This window comes from Emydura macquarii, unplaced genomic scaffold (genome assembly GCF_026122565.2).
Source record: "Emydura macquarii macquarii isolate MOO-44397 ecotype Brisbane River unplaced genomic scaffold, CSIRO-AGI_Emac_v2 contig_2897, whole genome shotgun sequence".
NCBI classification, from domain to species: Eukaryota; Metazoa; Chordata; order Testudines; family Chelidae; genus Emydura; species Emydura macquarii.
Window position 1 is genome coordinate 23,950,014 of NW_027133034.1, and position 18,820 is coordinate 23,968,833.

Below are 18,820 nucleotides of genomic sequence, written 5' to 3' on the forward strand. Positions count from 1 at the left end.
TGGGCAGTTATGTTACGAAATGGCTTGTGAGTTGGTTGCAGCAAAACGCTGGAAGACAACTTTGGGCTGACTGGAGCCAAAAATGACTGTCTTTTTCCTCAGGTTGGTGATTAAACTCTGCTCATTCCCATATTTCCCTGTCATCTTAGTTTTAGAGAAGGGAAGAAATACTCTCTGCAGAAAACCTGATTTGGTGATCTGCTGACAGAGGTGATAGAAGCCACAGAAAAAACAAGGTTGCCATCAATCTTTATACCTTTTAAGTGTAGGACAACCTGAAGGGAGTTTAAGTTAGCTTCAGAAGACGATGGGGTAAAAATGCTTGCTAATTATCTGATTTTGTTTTCTCTTTGTGTGACTATATATCTATAAACTTGGGGGCATACACTATATATCTACACACACACACACACACACACACACACACACTCGATAGCGGTAGCTAAGATAGTCAAATAAATATTCAAGAGGAGAATATAAGCTGAGCCAATACAATCAGAAACTGCCAACGTCAACCTGTCAGTATCGTCTTTGTGCAACTAAGGCCATGTCTACACTAGCGAGCTTACAACAGCACAGCTGTACCCATGCAGCTGCGCCACTGTAAGACCGCTTGTATAGCTGCTCTATGCTGATGGGGTCTAGAACTCACCTATTGACATAATGCCACCTCAATGAATGGCAGTAGCTATGTTGGCGGGCATAGTGCTGTGCTTACTGCCACATATGCCAATAAAACTTACGTTGCTCAAGGATGGGTGGTTTTTTTTTTTTCCCCTCACAACTTTGAGCGACAAATTTTGCCAGCATAAGTGGTAGCGTAGACATGGCCTAAGAGGAATAATGTTGGACAGGTATTTCACTACACCATATACAAGGCCTCATTTATCACTTGCCAACTTCTGAAAAAAGGCAGTACATTTGGCTTTAACTACTGGATGTATTTTGATGACGCCAAGTGCTATGGTTGTTCAACCAAACAATAGTAAATACATTATGCATCCAGATGATGGAACACTCAAGTGTACAGAACATACATAAAATACCATGGATTTCACAGACACTGGTTTTATGGCTCACTACAAAATTTGTAACAATTAATTGCCCACTTCATTTTAAGTGGTCTCCTACAAAATGTGAGCCCCGTATGCTTAAGCTGTCCCATCTTGTATTTAAGCTTGGGCACTCTGATTACCTTCTCCCGACCTTAGGAAGACCTTTGGGTAGCTGAAAGCTTGTCCTTTTCACCAACAGAAGTTGATCCAATAAAAGATCCTACCTCGTCTTTCTCATAAAATACTGAGTTTGTTTTTTTAATTCTACAGTAAAATTCACCAATTCTGTTAATTGAGATGCTGAATTTTACTGTACCAGAGTTTGTTCTATTTTTTGCCTATTAAAACCATCATACGTCAGGTTCAGTGTATACTGTATCCTCAGTAAATAATCAACATTATTTTATTAGTAATTTAGGACAATGTAACTATACAGCTTCTACTGACTTTAATTTTCAAACTGAGATAGGTACAGAATGCTAATTTGAGGTAACAAACAATATATTTTAAGTTGATTTTTTATTGTGTTTAATGGCTATGAATAAAAATGTTTCACGGGCAAGAGACATTATCTTAACATGGTAAAGGCATTAAAGTCAATTTAATTTAAAACTTATGATAGTTAAAAGGCACTGTATAATATTTTATACAGTGAACAATAAAACTAGAATTCTATAGCTCAGTTTAAGTACCATTTTACTTTACCTATAAAACTAGATTTTTGAAAATCTGTGATTGAAGTGTCTTCCATCATTGTCATAAAATTGACTTTGTAGTCAAACAAGAATGCTGGTGACAGCTATTCTTACTGCACTCTAGAAGAAAAGTTACAGACTAGATGTGATTTCTGATAGCTGGCAAGCTTCTAGTAATTAGTTTAAGAATCAGTTTAACCTATTTTAAGATGCAAGTATATGGCTAGATGATTCAATGGGTTTCTGGATTTTACCTCCAGAAATCTGGTTAATAAATTTTGACTATACTCATCCTAGATCTTGGACATTTGTCCACCCTATAACACCATATTTTTAAGCACAATTGCCAATTCCTGCTCCGGGGAAACCTAGAATTTGACCAGCCAAAATGTTTCCGGTCTTTACTGAAGTGCACATGTGGAAGCTTGTACAGACTATACGCCTGGTTCTAAACAGTGCTATATCACATCCTCCTTTCAAAAGGAGTTCAAATTCACTCACTGATGCTATTTTGTTCAGGAAGAGTGTATTACTCAGTGGATTAATAGTGCAATATGGAGTCCATCTGTGATATTGAACCATACTTCTAGCTCTCAGGAACCCTCCCTCTCTCTTCAGTTAGATTAGAGAGAAAGTAGAGGGAAAGAGAAGAAACACCCTTTGCTTCCCAGCAGAGCAGACAGATGTGGAGAAATGAAAAAGATGGAGCTGCAAAATAATCAGGTTTTCCCCATGACATTGAATCACTACACAGGTCACTGATGATGGACAAAATGCACTATGAAGATGGCTATTTTCTGGCTCTTTGAAGCACCATCTGATGGCAAAGTAGTTCTCCAGCTCTCAGAAACTGAGAACCATTGACTTATCAGTTTCTAATTGGTCCAAGCTAGTGGTGACCTTAACCCTTTACTATCTGCTGGATGTTGGTGGTCTGTATAAAATAATTTGGTATTCTCATCTATGTGTCCCTGTCACAAAGAGTCACAATGTGCACCCTTCTTGGCACGCTAGGAGTCCAGTGACTGAATGGGCACGAAAACTGAACTATCCTTTCATTCTAGAAAGGCAATAATTAAATTGTAATGGTGAGACATACATCAGAGATTGCACTGCTTTGTCCATGCTTCAAATTTTTCTAATTTAATATGCAAACAGAAAAAACATGCAAAGCGTGGAGTGCAAAATTCTTTGGTTTACTCATAAAATAGAAGACATATCAAACAGCAAAAAAGTTTGGCAATTAAATACATTGCAAAGTTCTTTATAAGCTTCCCCACAAAAACTCGGCAGGTATTTGAAATATTTTAACTTTATGCTTTTTAGTACATACAGTGTTTGGAAAGTCACATTGTTTTTGTACCACTGAAAAGAACTAGATAAAAATCTTTGATTTAAGCTGTGGTATTGTAAATGCCATGTCTCTCTTTGTTAAACAGTTTTATTATATGTTACCCAATGACATTAGCTCACTATATACAAAGCAAACGGGTGTGGAATTTATTTAGCCTTCAGATGCTTATATTATCTAAATTCACATTACCATATTCGTTATCCTAATGTGCAGAATCATCAACCCTTATATTTTCAGAAGAGGATAGATATAATAGCAAGACTCCCATGGATACTAATGAGAGTTCACAGCTAACTCACTGCATTTTATCTTTTAATTACTTATGGAGTCTTAAAATTCTGAAACACAATTATATATCAAAGGTGCTTTCTTCACCACACACGGTTCAGTCTGTAGAATACATTTTCCAAGTCAGGCTGTATTATTGTAGTTTACCGTCCCTGAAATAATCAAACTTAACAGGCATCAGAGTCAATCTGTAAGGGTCACTTGGTAGATTTCCAAACATAACTGATTTTCATCATTGGACTGCAGATTAACAAAGCACAAAAGCATCACAGATATGACAACTATAAAACTGAACTGTTCATAAAAAGGCTGTGATCTACACATTCATATAGAATACATATGAATATAAATGAATCAAAATATATACTTTTTTTTGCATATGAGTTAAAGAAATGACAGGATGTACCATCACCATGCTAGTCTGATTAAAAAAATAGCCTTCTGATGATTTATAAATATTACTCTAAATGTAGAATTACATATTTGGATTGTTTGACTACATATATTTTCTTTTTATCATCATCTACTTCACAAGAGTCTTACTCTACTTGAGCAGCTCTGTTTCATAACCTTTATCTAGCTGTTTCCTTGGGCAAAGCATGCTAAAGCAGTATCATTTGAAGTCTTTGTTCCAGGTGGATTGGGAATAGCAATAGATGGCTCATAATACTCAGTTTGGTAAAGATTTTTCTGAAGCGTTCGTTAAATTCAAAAACCTTACTTTTATATGGTCCTCTATTCCTTCATCAATCAGCAGTGCGCCATCTACAAATAATAGATGAGCAATCAACCTTAACGCGAGAAGTTATATATTTCCCTCATCTAGCATTTTGTTGACACCATCACAGAGTTTCTGCAAGTGGAGCTTATAAGGTCCAAATGGATTGTATAAGGCAGCCAAAAATTCACAATCAGAGAAATGATCAAACACGTTGTTGACACGTCCATGTGATTTTGCAGTTAGGTGGCGTTGGATGATTTGATGAAGTAGCTCTCTACAATCATTCAACAATTTGGACAAAAAATTTCTGTCAAAGGTATAATCCACCTGATGGAAACTGACCACGGTTTTTGCCAGTTGATGAACCTTCTTCTTAAACTTCTCCATCAGTGCTATTTCATCCTGATTAAATTGGTTATTCCTGTAGAGGATTGCCAATTTGATGACTGTTTTGATGAGATTTTTAATGATCTTTTCTGCTTCCTTCTTGTTTTGAATGTATTCCCTTGTCACGCGGTAGAGCTCATCTAAAACATCACTGCTAGTGTCGTCTATCAAGGTTGTCGCTATTGATTTGGATGCCATTTTGCCAAGGATCTTCTTCTGGGCCTGAATGGCCAAGTTTTTGGAATTGAAGACATCTGTGGCCACTTGGAAAAAAAAAAACAAAAAAAAAAACAGAATACAATCAGTAGATCATCACAGACACATTACTGAGTGTGTGTTAAAGAATATTTTCCAGCCCACATGCATTTATTTTTCAGTTGACATACCATAGTCCTTCAAAAGTAATGGAATTAATCATCAATAATTGTATGAAAACTGCAGTTTAAGTTCACAGACTTCATGTACATCTTGGTATGATTTGTATAGATTTGCATTCACTGAGTTTGTTTCAGGTTTGAATGAACACAAAAAGCTAAGTGAAACTTAACCAAAATGAATGAACATAAATGTATAAAGTAGTAAGTAAAGTTTACAGTAAATAAACACGTGTGAACACAAAGATACAAATTTTGCTGGGACAAGATTAGGCTTCAGGCTGCATCCCCCTGTAGTTTTAGGGTGTCTAAAGAAAACCCTTCATCTGTTTACATTATTTTCACATATGGACAGATTTCTTTGCAAATACAGGATGGATTTTTTTCTTAAATGAAAGCATAGCTTCTGCAGATTCCAGTGGATAAAGCTCTGCATTTGGAAGAGAAAGTTTCCTACTAGTCATGTGTATGTATGCTCACAACACAGTTGCCAACACATATAAAGGGTATTTGTTCAAAGGGGCAGTTTTTAAGCTATAAAACTATATTTCTTCCTTCACGGCATCTTTGAAAAACTCACAAGAGGATCCCATTCCAGGATTTGGAAAGCTCCCAAGAAGGCCCACTTAATGAAAAAGTAACCACATTCTGTACAGTTAATTAATTAATTACAAATCTTAGATAATTTGAGTACATCTTTTTAAAGAGCTAGTTCTTACCAGATGAGGGTACTGAAATACTGAAGAGCTCATTGTTAAATATTTTGGTAGCAATAAGCAAGATCATAAGACAAACATGCTTTTCTAAACCACATGGGTCTGAGAAGCAGCTACAGATGCTAAGTAGTCAATCAGAGAAGTGGAAAATATATGTCTCAACAGTATTTGCATTTTTAAAAAATTATTAATAAATCTGTTTCATTATTTAAATAAAAACAATCAAGATATTTAAAAAATCATCAAGTATGAAACCCACTAGTCAGTGCTTAGGATAGGAGAGATTTATTTTTATCAAGTATAAATTAGCTGCCTTTGAATTTCAATTGCCACTTCAATATAAAAAAAATTAAAACCATTCCCCCTATGTTCCCTAAATGCTCCTTGATCTCCTTCTCATCAAACCAGGAATATTGTCCTTCCCTGGCTTTATTCATTAAGCTTTCCAGTCCACAAATCTCAATGTCTTCTGAGGTTCCACAAATTTAGATTTCTTCTGCTTTGATAGGAGCCACTGTGGTGGCTTACAAAGCAACTTCAAACTCTTCAGGAGTGAAAAAGCAAAACAAAAATTTATTTCATTTTTTTCTCTTTGGATTTATACAAATGCTCAGAAGGGCATTTATCCAGATGCTCTAGCCACCCTTGCTTTTACTTAAAACTACATCACAATACCTCACTATGATTTAAAGAATCTACCACTAGCAAGCCCTTACACACACAAATCTGCCTCTAACAATTTCCTATTCTTACAAACCCAGTCATTAAAGGTTTTGATACTCCAAAAATTCACAGAGAGCTTTTCTAAAACAAAGTCATACGTCATAATTTAACATTTGACATTTTCTTAAAAATAAAAACAAAAGACCCAGAGTCAAACATATGACTACGGTGATGTTAGTAAAACAAGCGTTCTCACTTACATACAAATGTCAAACTCTTAATGGTTGTCTATAAATTATTAAAATGCTGGGGCTATGTTGCGTGTACTACTTCCTACATATCTGCTTTAGTGCTACTACAGTACAAGTCAACTTTCGTTTCTTTAATTTGTCATCATTCCACAAGTTTTGATCTGATTGCCAAAATACATAAACTTTATCTTAAAAAAAAGTTATTCTACAACCTAGTTGGACTATATTATGGACAATTATTTCTGTGAGTCTCTCTACTGTTATCAACATCAGAAAAAGAAAATTTCATTTTAATTCAATTATACACAAACAAGTACTTAAATAAAACTGGGTTTAAGTATTAAGAGGAATCAGTTTTCACAGTAAAGACAAAATTTCCCTGGAGAAAGTTAAAATTTTACTTACTGTTCATCAACAAGTAGAATTACAGCTTTTACTGAGATGGTGATGCCAAAGTCACGTTTCAGGCATAGTCACAATATGTATGCAGTGAAGACTTGGCTGGTAGCTTGTTAGTTAAACTGAATTTAATACACATACTTTCATCATAGTAAACTAATATACTCCTCTCAAATAGCATCAGAATCCGATACAGATTTAAAGGTTTTTCATCCTCTCTCTGTGAGAATAATCTCATAAAAGCATTTTTTTCTGAACTACCTTTCTTTTCAGCCTGAATTGCTCCATTTCACTTTGGCAACTCAAAGTGCAAAAATTACAGTGAAGTAGTTTCACTTCCTTGAAAGGAAAGCTTAAAGGAAATTGCATTGCTGAGCAAGCAGTGTAACTAATAGCCGTTATTGGTAACGGACATCTGGGACAATGAACAAAAATATAGAAAGAAGAAAGTAAAATAATTCAGAAAGGGCATGATTGGTCCTTGGGAAGGGGTTCAAACACTAACTCAGAATCTAAGCACAATAAGTAGAAAGCTTACTTCCATTTGTAACTTATGATTAGATGAACTGTAAAACACACAGAGGAGTTCTCCCCAGACACCCACTTCACTATTCAACAGTTCTAAATGTCTTATCAGTCATGCACTTAACTTAGGAGCTATGACTAAATTTTCCAATCATATGTGCCTAAAATTAGACACCTAAATCCATAGTTAGGGACCTAAATTCCATCACTATGCCTTATACCAGTGGGTTATCACACAATTTCTGTGGTGGCCCAGGTATAGAGGTCTCGGCCCCTTGAGACCTCTTTTTAAGCATCTCTTTTTAAGCATCTCTTGAAAAGTTTTCCCCGTATTTCTTCCTCCCTCTACAACCCCTCTCTATTTCCTTGTAGAGTTTGATTTATATATTTTAAAGTGTTAATATAAAATACCCCTTGAAAATCAGTGTGGTTTGGGTATTTCATGTATGAGATATAACCTAGAAGTAGTATTTGTGACAAGTGCCGTGTTGTTTTTCCACTAAGCGCAAAGAGACTGGTTGTCTAGTATTAGGGCCATTAAAATGTTTTGTTTCAAATAAGTTCAATTTTAATTTGAATGGACAGCTCATAAATAGGAAATTAGGAAATAAGCACTCTGCTACAGGAGATAGGGGTAGTGTGGTGCTTTCCATGCAGCAGAATACCAGTTTTATTAAAAGAGCAGTTATTAAATATTTTTTCTATAGGTTTGCATTAGCAAACCTCCACATCTGAACCTCTGAACTTTCTGGGGAAGGTTTGAAATCTGACATTTAACTTTTCTAGCCCAGGCCACATACATCTCTAATTAATGCATATGTTAATTATCTTTTGCCCTTAGCTGTATAACATATTTGACCTTCAATCAATTAGCAAAAAATGGCTTCCAAAACTTTTAGTCATTAGAAATCCAATAAAATACTAGTATTGGAAATAAACGTTTTTTTTATTGTAGTAAATGTGTTCGCAGAGGGAATACAGGATATGTCATTAGCACCTCAAGACCATTTATGTAACTTTTTAAAAAGCCAGATTCCAAAAACAAATAGGCTTTCCAGTCTAGCCTGCAGAGTATAAAGGATTGACAAAAAGAGTAATTACTGGCTGAACATTGCATCTACATACTGAAAGAACACAAACACATTTTGAGAAATGTGGCAACTGATTTCCTGTCTGCCTTCCTGCCTGGACAAGTGCATTTGTCGCAGTATTGCTGAGGGTTTGAGTCATGTTACAACCTTTGCACAAGATTAGGATCTTACATTCTTAGTAAAACAGACTCCTAGAATGAGAGGCACTCTCTTACCCCTGAGGGGCAACTACTTGAAAACAAGTGGGGGAACAGTACTGTCAGTCCCAACTGTTCAAATATCAGGAGTGGCTTGAATTCATAAAATTTAAAAGCAATACTTTTTGTGTTCTTCTTATTTGGGTTTTGAGCCTTCAAGCAACAATAAGGGCTAGAAACTTTTTTTTTAAAATACTTTTTTTTTTAAATACTGTTTCTCATGTTATCACATGATTCCAGTGAAATAAAAGCCACAAAATATCGAATTTGTGATAAAACTGCAGGAGTTGACAACACTGTGGGAGCAGCTCCTGACAGATGAGTGGAAAAAATTCAGAGCAGGCACAAGTATAGTCATAATCCTGTGCATATTACCAGATCCCTGTTTCTGCCACACATTTCAATACACACGGATCATAAAGATAAGAATATAAAAGAGGCAGTACAGAGAGTACAGATTTCTCAAATATTAATAAGGCAGCCTGATGTTTTGAACTCTGTCACCATGACTTACAGCTTCTTCCTAATGAGTGTCACATTTTCTAAGGCTTTTGATGTTATCTTTTTAATGAAAGACTTGATGCTTTGATTCTAATATGCAAAAAATACCACAGATCATATCTTGGGGGAAAACATGTTAAATTTAGCTCTTTAAAAAATGCTCAAAGCATTCCCTTAATGTACTGCAGGAGTTCCCAGACTACGGTCCTCAGAACATATATGCTGGTGTTCTGCAGGAAGCTGGCTGGTCCCATGGCTCCTCATTTCTAGGTGTTTCTATGGGTGTTCAAAAGCACTGAAAACAAGACGGAGACATCCTAGCTACTTTTACAATGAACTGATGTCACAGAGGAGAGGAAACAGGAGTCAACCCCATGGACCAGAGCCAGCAGTGAGACTGGAACTGCCAACCAGCGGCAGGAGAAAAAAGGGACTGAAACAATTGAACAGATTAGCCAGTGGAGCAGAAGGAAAAGAGGACCAGGTAGGCTGGGCAGTCAGTCCAGGAGAGAAGGGAACTAAAGAACAGAAGCAAGGGCAAGGAGAGAGAAAGGAATACAATAGATATGAGGGGAATAGCAAATGAAGAGCAAAAAAGAACAACTAACATTTAATAAAATGTAAAGAAACAACCTTCATTAAATGCCTTCCTAATATCAAATGTCTCTATATAGGCAATTATTATAGCTGCCACAAAGAAGTTGCATGATGGCTCATAGGAGATGATGTACATCCACAACGTAATCATTCTGAAAAAATGATCTACACTTACAATATATTTTAATAGACTCAGATTTTAAGGTGAGAAGGGACCATGGTGGTTATCTAATCTGACCTCCTGACAGGGTTAAAACACGCAAAGAGTTACTTGTCTAGTGAATAGGGAGAAGCGGTCGATGTAATATATCTTAATTTTAGTAAAGCATCTGAGACAGTCCCACATGACAATCTCATAAGGAAATCAGTGAAATACAGTCTAGGTGTAATTACTAGGTGCACAATTGCTAAAAAGATTGTACTCAAAGAGTAGTTATCAATGGTTCACTGGCAAACTAGGAGCGCATATCTAGCGGGGTCCTGCAGGAGCCTGTCCAGAGTCAAGTACTATTCAATATTTTCATTAATGATTTGGATAATGAAGTGGAGAGTATTCTTATTAAATATGTGGATGACATCAAGCTGAGAGGTATTGCAAACACTTTGGAGACTATAATTCTAAAGGACCTTAATAAATTGGAGAATTGGTTTGAATTCAACAAGATGAAATTCAATAACGACAAGTTCAAATTGTTATATTTAGAAAGGACAAATCAAATGCACAAATATAAAATGAAGCATAACTGGCCAGGTAGTAGTACTGCTAAAAGGATCTGTGGGTTACAGTGATCACAAACTGAATATGGGCCAACAATGTGATGCAGCTGCAAAAAGGCTAATATTACTCTTTGGTGTATTAATAAGAGTATTAATATGATATTCATGAATGTAATTCATATCATATGTAAGACATGAGGTAATTGGCCCGCTCTACTTGGCACTGGGGAGGCCTCAGTTGGAGTACTGTGTCCAATTCTGGGTGCTACACTTTATGAAACTTGGACAAATTGAAGAGTCCAGAGGAGAGCAACAAAAATGATAAAAGATTTAGAAAACCTGATATATGAGAAAAGGTTAAAAACTGAGCACATTTAGTCTTGAGACAAGAACTGAGGGGGGACTTGCTAACCATCTTCAAATAGGGAAAGGGCTGTTATAAAGAGAATTGTGATCAATATCACCAAGGTAGGACAGAAGTAATGGGCTTAATCTGCAGCAAGGAAAATTTAGGTTTCATATTAGCTATCCTTATCTTTAGAAAGTTTTTCTTAAGTAATGGACTAGGTTACCAAAGGACGTTTTCCAATCCTTTAGTCGCTCTCGTAGCTCTTCTTTGAACTCCCTCCAATTTGTCAACATCCTTCTTGATTTGTGGACATCAGAACTGGACACAGTATTCTAGAAATGGTCACACCAGTGCCACATACAGTGATAATACCTCCCTACTTGTACTGAATATTCCCCTATTTATGCATTCAAGGATCACATTATTCCTTTTAGCCACAGCATTGCACTGGAAGCTCATGTTCAGCTGATTATTCATCATGACTCCAAAGTCTTTTTCAAAGCCACTGCTTTCCAGAATTCGGTCTTCAATCCTGTAAAGATAATCTACCTCTTTATTCCTACATGTACGAACTAGGAATGTAAAATATTGTTTAACTAAACGAACATTTAAATGATAAAAAACTATATCATTGAAACACTATAATATTTTACATCCCTAGCTCCAGAATGCTATGTGCTTCCGTGGTGAGTAGCACCGGCCTGAGGCACAGCATGGGGGGAGGACACCGGGATCCCCCCTGCTAAACGTGCTCTGCAGCAGCTGCATCAACCCCCGTCCCTCCCTGCAACACCCCATCCCCACTCACCCCCCTACGTGCACAGCCCACCCCCATGCAGCGAATGGTTAAACAGTTAACACAAGTTAACAATTGGTAAACGGTAAGACTAATACTTACTGGTTAACCGTTTGCTATTTTACATCCCTCGTATGAATTTGGATTTTCCCCTATTGAAATGCTTAGTTTGATTGATCCCAATTTGCCAAGTGATCCTGATTGCTCTGTATCAGTGACATGTCCTCTATGTTATTTACAACTCCCACAATCTTTGAGTCATCTGCAAGCCTCATCAGTAATGATTTTATATTTTCTGTCACTGAAAAATACATTATGTACTGCTCCCAGCAGCACCCCACTAGAAAGCCAACTCTTCAATGACAATTACCCCTTTACAATTACACTTTGACACTTGGTTATCCAGTTTTTAATCCATTTAATAGGTACCACGCTGATTTTGTATTGTTCTAGTTTCCTAATCAAGACGTCATGTGGTACCAAGTCAAATGCTTTATAGAAGCGTATGTATATTACATCGACATCAGTAGCTGAAAGCTCATGCTGTCACACTGGTGTAATTTGTAAAACTGAAAATGGCTGAGATGGTAACAGATCACAAATTCCAGTGATGACTGAACCAGGTGATAGTCTAAATAAAAAGAATTCTTAACCATGCTTGTAGCTGTTTCCATCGCTTCAAACGGACTCCACAGAGATTATAAACTTCAGAGTGACACACAGCGTCACAATCCTGGAATCTTCATTTCTGTCCTAAAGAGAATACAGTTCTCACTCCCAATGGATCAGATTAATTGAGGAGCTGGTATATGCCCTTGTAAGACCCCAGAGGTGGAAAATCTACTGGGAGAAGTGGTTGCAGCTGTGCACATCTTCCATAATTTCAGCTGTACTGAAGAGGTGATTTTACGGGATTAGCGCAAACCAAAAAATGGGCAGTGTTGGCTGGAAAAGGTGCGTCACCAGGGATATACTGAATCAGAACCCTCAAACTCTTGCTGTAAACTAAAGCTTCCCTTCTCCCCAGTACCAATCCTAGGGAGGGCACTGGAAGTAATACCTCTTCCATTCCCAAAGGCTTAATCCATTCTGAGTTACAGGGGCCTACAAAGTGAAGAGTAATTTACAACTGTCCAAGCCAGCACTTTGGCCCTATGCCCCTAAAAATAAAGAGCTGTCGATCAGTGGCTCTCAACCTTTCCAGAATACTGTACCCCCTTCAAGAGTCTCATTTGTCCTGCATACCCCTAAGTTTCACCTCACTTCAAAACTACTTGCTTACAAAATCAGACATAAAAATACAGAAGTTGCTTACTTTCTCATATTACCACAGAGCTCGACAAACCCCGGGCGCTAGGGCGCCACTGCGTCCATGGGGCAGGGCCGGGAGTGAGGGAGCGCTGTGGCTGCTGCGCTCCAGCCAAGGCGCCCTGCCGCTGGGCCCACATTGTGGGAGAAGGGCAGGGGAAGGGGCGGGGCCAGGAGAGGAGCGCTGCAGCTGCCGTGTTCCAGCCAGGGTTCCCCGCCGCTGGGCCCACGTTGTGGGAGAGGGGGGGTGGGGGTGGGTCCGGGAGGGGAGAGTGGCTGCTGTGCTCCGGTCAGGGCGCCCCACCGCTGGGCCCACGTTGTCTGGCTGCTTAATTTTTGGGCTGGCTCCTAGCTCCAAAGAAAATTTGTCGAACCCTGTATTACCATATAATTATAAAATAGATCAATTGGAATATAAATATTGTATTTACATTTCAGTGTATACTATAGTATAGTATATACAGCAGTATAAAAAAGTCATTGTATGAGATTTTAGTTTGTACTGACTTTGCCAGTGCTTTTTATGTAGCCTGTTGTAAAACTAGGCAAACATCTAGCTGAGTTTATGTACCCCTCTGGAACCACTGCTGTAGATCATACCCATTCGCTATAGAAAAATGTTCAGTTCCACTCATTTCTCTCTATCCACCTAGCCATCCACACCTTTATGAAGAACGAGTGTTTTATTTAGCACTTTTTTCCTAAGGAAATATTCACATTGAAAAATGTTTAAACTAAGTTTTTCAATGCATGAAATGTGCATGTTTCTGGCCTCCCACCTAGGAATTTATCATTATGTACCTTAGGCAAGTTTTAAAAGCTTCTTGCCACAACTTTCCCACATCTAGTGTGCTATAAGAATGCTGATTAGTCAAGCAATTTATTATCATTTTAATATTTACACTGAAAGAACTGGAACAAGAAACTAATCACTGGTCCTGAAGCCTAGGATAGATAGCGAACAAGAGGCGTTGCAGGGACATAGTTTGCAGAGTTTGGAAGTGGGTTATCCCCCTCATTGGACCATAAAGGCTACTAGCTGACAAAAATGCTCTCTCTGAGTAAAAGGTGGGAAGAGCCTGTTGCCAGGCAAACAAAAAAAACCAAGAAGAGTATTTGTGGCGGGGAAGATTTGTGGGGAATGATGCTATTCTAAACAAGAATGTGTGTGTAGGATTTTGTTGCCCCATGAGAGCAATCTGCACCAACAAGTTATTCTGGTTTTACATGCCTGCGCTTTCCACAGCCACCCCCTGCATCACATGATATATACTGTAGCTACTTAGGAGATTCTTTTTAAAGGCTTGCCTCTCTTCACCCTAGACCCAGGGGTGTTTTTATTTACATTGCCTTGACAAGGAAAAAAAAATGATTCAGGTATAATACTTTTTATCATGTTGCCACTGTTCTAGAGCCACATTCTAAAATATACTGTGTACTTAAAAACAAAGACGGCTGACCCACTCACACAGAATAGGGTAACAAACTTACTCTGGCATTTTACTCCTTAGCCACCATTTGTCTCCCTTCTCGGAATGCAGTAACAGGTGCTGTGACATCAAATATAGATCCAATATATTTCAGCTGTTGGACTGGTCTAAGAAGGCAGCAGACAGGTGCTTCTCTGCACCTATATCTGCTTGTGCTGATATGCATTTGCCAGGAGCACACACACATGCCATAATCTGTACTGACACTACAAAGATGTTTTGTAAGACAAAAACATGTATCAGTCGTTTCTATAGAACAAAGAGAATGCAATCCAGATATTGTAATAATTTATGCAGCTTCATAAGTGCATATCAAACTGTATAATAGGTCACCAATGCCAGAATAAAGGGTCCCTGCCCCAAAAGGCACAAGAAACAAGCAAATAGGACAGGACAAGATAGAACCAATTCCAAGTGGAGTTTGGCCATTACAGTTTGAATGCTTGATTGCACAGAGTTATTTAAAGATTATTTAAGGAGGAGGAAAACAAGGTTACTTACCAGTAACTGTTGTTCTTCGAGATGTGTTGCTCATATCCATTCCAATGTAGGTGTGTGCGCGCCCCGTGCACAGATTCCCGGAACTTTTTTCCCTAGCAAGCCCCGCATGGCCAGCTCAGGCGCCCCCTGGAGTGCCGCGCTCATGTCGCGGTATAAAGGGCGCTGCTGGCTGCGCGGGTCCCCAGTCCCTTCTTTCTGCCAACTCCGACAGCGGGGACGGGGGGTGGGTTTGGAATGGATATGAGCAACACATCTCGAAGAACAACAGTTACTGGTAAGTAACCTTGTTTTCTCTCTTCGAGTGATTGCTCATATGCATTCCAATGTAGGTGATTGCGTAGCCGTACCTTGGAGGAGGGTAGGAGTTATCGGTGACCTGCTCTTGACAGCACGGCTCTGCCGAACCCTGCGTCCTCCCTCGCTTGTTCCACGATGGCATAATGCGACGTGAATGTATGGACTGACGACCAGGTCGCTGCCCTGCAGATGTCCTGCAGGGGAACCCTCTCTAGAAAGGCTGCGGAAGAGGCCTGGGCCCTAGTGGAGTGCGCTCTCACCGGCCCTGGGAGGGGTACTCCTGCCTGCTCATAGCATGCTTTAATGCAGGCAGTAATCCACTTGGAGATGCGCTGGGTGGAGACAGGCAAGCCCTTCATCCTATCCGCCACAGCTACGAAGAGCTGTGTCGACTTCCGGAAAGGCTTGGTCCTCTCGAGATAGAAGGCCAAGGCTCGCCTGACGTCCAGCGAATGTCCCCTCCTTTCCTCCTCCGACCCATGGGGTTTTGGAAAGAACACAGGAAGGAAAATGTCCTGGTTACAGTGGAACTGAGACACCACCTTAGGCATAAAAGCCGGGTGAGGCCTCAGCCGGACCTTATCCTTATAAAAAACCGTGTAGGGGGGCTCCGAGGTTAACGCCCTCAGTTCGGAGACCCTTCTGGCCGAGGTGATAGCCACTAGGAAGGCCACCTTCCATGACAAGAGTAGAAGGGAGCATGTAGCCATGGGTGACCCATCAGCCCGTTAAGGACCAAGTTGAGGTCCCAGGGTGGCACCGGGTCCCGCACCTGAGGGAAAGTCCTCTCCACCCCCTTAAGGAACCTCACCGACATAGGGTGAGAAAACAGGGAGCGGCCCTCCATGGGTTGGTGGAAGGCCGAGATGGCTGCTAGGTGGACCTTGAGGGAGGCCAAAGCCAGGCCCTGCAGTTTAAGCTGCAGTAAGTACTCCAAGATGGCCTGAATAGGGGAGATGCTAGGGTGTAACCCTCTCGCTTCTGCCCACCCCGAAAACCTCCGCCACTTAGCTTTGTATGTTACTTGCGTGGACGGCTTCCTGCTGCCCAGGAGGACCTGTTGAACCTGCATGGAACAGGCTCTCTCTCCCTCCGTCAGCCACAAAGTCTCCAGGCGGTGAGGTGGAGGGAGGCCAGGTCGGGGTGCAACAATCTCCCATGGTCTTGGGAGATCAGGTCGCACCGTCTGGGTAGCGGAATCGGTTCGGTGATGGAGAGGTCGAGCAGCATGCTGTACCAATGCTGCCTCGGCCACGCTGGGGCAATCAGGATAACGTCCGCCCTGTCCCTCTTGATTTTTAGGAGGACTTGGGGCAGGAGCGGGACAGGGGGAAAAGCATACATTAACTCCCCTGTCCAGGGAACCAAAAAAGCATCGGATAGAGAGCCCGGCTCGCGACCCCTGAGCGAGCAAAACCTCGGGCATTTCCTGTTCTCCGCTGTAGCGAACAGGTCCAGACGGGGAGTACCCCACCGTTGGAAAAGGGAAGCCACTATGTCCTGGTGTAAGGACCATTCGTGGCGGGGAGAAAAAATTCTGCTGAGGCGGTCCGCCTCGCTGTTTCGTACCCCCGGGAGGTGAGAGGCAGATAAATGAAAACCGTGTCTCACCGCGAAGTTCCAGAGGTGAATGGCTTCCTGGCAAAGTGCCGAGGAGCGTGCCCCCCTGCCTGTTCATGTAGAACATGGCTGCCGTATTGTCCGTGAGGACTTGGACCACTCTGCCCCTGAGGAAGGGGAGGAAGGCCTTGCAGGCCAACCGGACCGCTCTGAGCTCGCGCACGTTGATGTGCAGAGCTCTTTCCTCCAGAGACCAAAGCCCTTGGGTGCCCTGATCGTGAGAAATGTGGGCTCCCCAACCCCGATCGGATGCGTCTGTGATGAGCGTCACAGATGGGGCGGACTCTCTGAAGGGGACCCCCATCATCACTTCCCTGGGGTCCCTCCACCAATCGAGGGACGACAGCACCTGTGGGGGAACCAGGACCACTCTAGTTAGAGAATGCCTGTGTGGTACATACACCGAAGTCAACCACGCCTGGAGAGGTCTAAGCCTCAATCGGGCCAGTCTCACTACATATGTAGAAGCCGCCATATGTCCCAACAGCTGCAGGCAGTGCCTGGCTGTCGTCATGGGGGACAAGTGGAGATCCGATATTATGGCTGCCATCGCCTCAAATCTTGCTTGAGGCAGGAAGGCTCTGGCTTGTACTGCATCTAGCCTGGCTCCAATAAACTCAATACATTGTACCGGAGTGAGTGTGGACTTTTGCTCATTGATAATCAGCCCCAGTCTATCACACAAGTCGCGTGTGAGGCACAGACTATGTCTCACATGGGCACTCGACCTCCCCCTGATTAACCAGTCATCCAGGTAGGGGAAGACATGAACACCCTTACGGCGCAGGTGGGCTACCACCACCGCCATGCACTTAGTAAAAACCCTAGGTGCTGAGGAGAGCCCAAAGGGTAGGGACCGAAACTGATAATGGCGTCCCGCTACCACAAACCTCAAAAACCGCCTATGGGCCGGTAATATTGAGATGTGGAAGTATGCATCCTTCAAGTCAAGGGCGGCATACCAATCCCCTGGGTCAAGGACCGGAATGATTGTGGCGAGAGAGACCATACGAAACTTAACTCGCCTAATATACCTATTTAGGCCACGGAGGTCCAGAATGGGCCTAAGGCCTCCCTTCGCCTTGGGGATTAAGAAATACTTGGAATAAAAGCCCCTGCCCTCCTCGGCCAGTGGGACTTCCTCCACTGCCCCCAACGTGAGGAGCGACCCAATCTCCTGCACCAGGAGTTGAACCGAGGCCGGATCCCCAATGGGGGACAGCCTTGGGGGGTGTTGGGAGGGGAGGTTGTAAGCTGGAGGGCGTACCCCTTAGCAATCACCTCCAGGACCCAGCGGTCCGTAGTGATGGCTTCCCATTCTGAAAGGAAAGGGCGAAGCCTGTCCCCAAACGGCCGACCAGGATCCCAGAGAGAAGGAAGAGTACTACCCTCCTGCTCTGGGTCAAAAACGTTTATTAGCCTGATTACCCCCTTTTGCAGGCCCCTGCTGGCTCCTCGCAGAGGACCCCTGGCGGCCTCCCCTGCTGGGACCGCGGTAGCGCTCACGACCCCTCCTCTGCTGGGGTGGTCGAGGAGCCGGCCTGGGCGGGGGCGGTGGTTGCCCTTGGGCCTGCGGTCTGGACTGCTGCCTGGAGGCCTGAGGAGTATACAACCCCAAAGACTTCAGGGTGGCCCGAGAGTCCTTGAGGGCGTGGAGCTTGTCGTCTGTCTTTTCCGAGAACAGACCCAGGCCATCAAACGGCAAGTCCTGGATAGCCTGCTGAACCTCTTGAGTGAGGCCAGAGGCTTGAAGCCACGAGCAGCGGCGCATCACCACCGCCGAGGCCATTGCCCTACTGGCTGCGTCCGCCGCGTCGCTAGCCGCCTGCAGCGCAGCGGTAGCCACCGCAGATCCCTCATGCAGAACCGTGGAAAAATCCGCCTCCTGGTCAGGGGGCAGCTGGGAAGCAAACCTCTGCATCGAGGCC

The 18,820-nt window shown here is 41.8% G+C and overlaps 1 protein-coding gene across 6 annotated transcripts in view; it reads right to left on the bottom strand.

Moving 5' to 3' along the window:
• TNFAIP8 (TNF alpha induced protein 8) overlaps positions 1 to 18,820 on the bottom strand; it is a 95,567-nt gene that overhangs the window by 1,529 nt on the left and 75,218 nt on the right. For 4 of the 6 annotated variants that reach the window (XM_067568841.1, XM_067568842.1, XM_067568843.1 and 1 more), the window contains exon 2: positions 2,926 to 4,763. The exons of 1 other annotated variant lie outside the window; for it this stretch is intronic. In XM_067568841.1, coding sequence (XP_067424942.1) covers positions 4,198 to 4,763 — 566 coding nt within the window. In that variant the 3' untranslated portion in view covers positions 2,926 to 4,197. Of the gene's footprint in view, positions 1 to 2,925; positions 4,764 to 6,909; positions 7,124 to 18,820 lie in introns of those variants that run through there. One more of the 6 variants, XM_067568840.1, reaches the window with a different exon arrangement.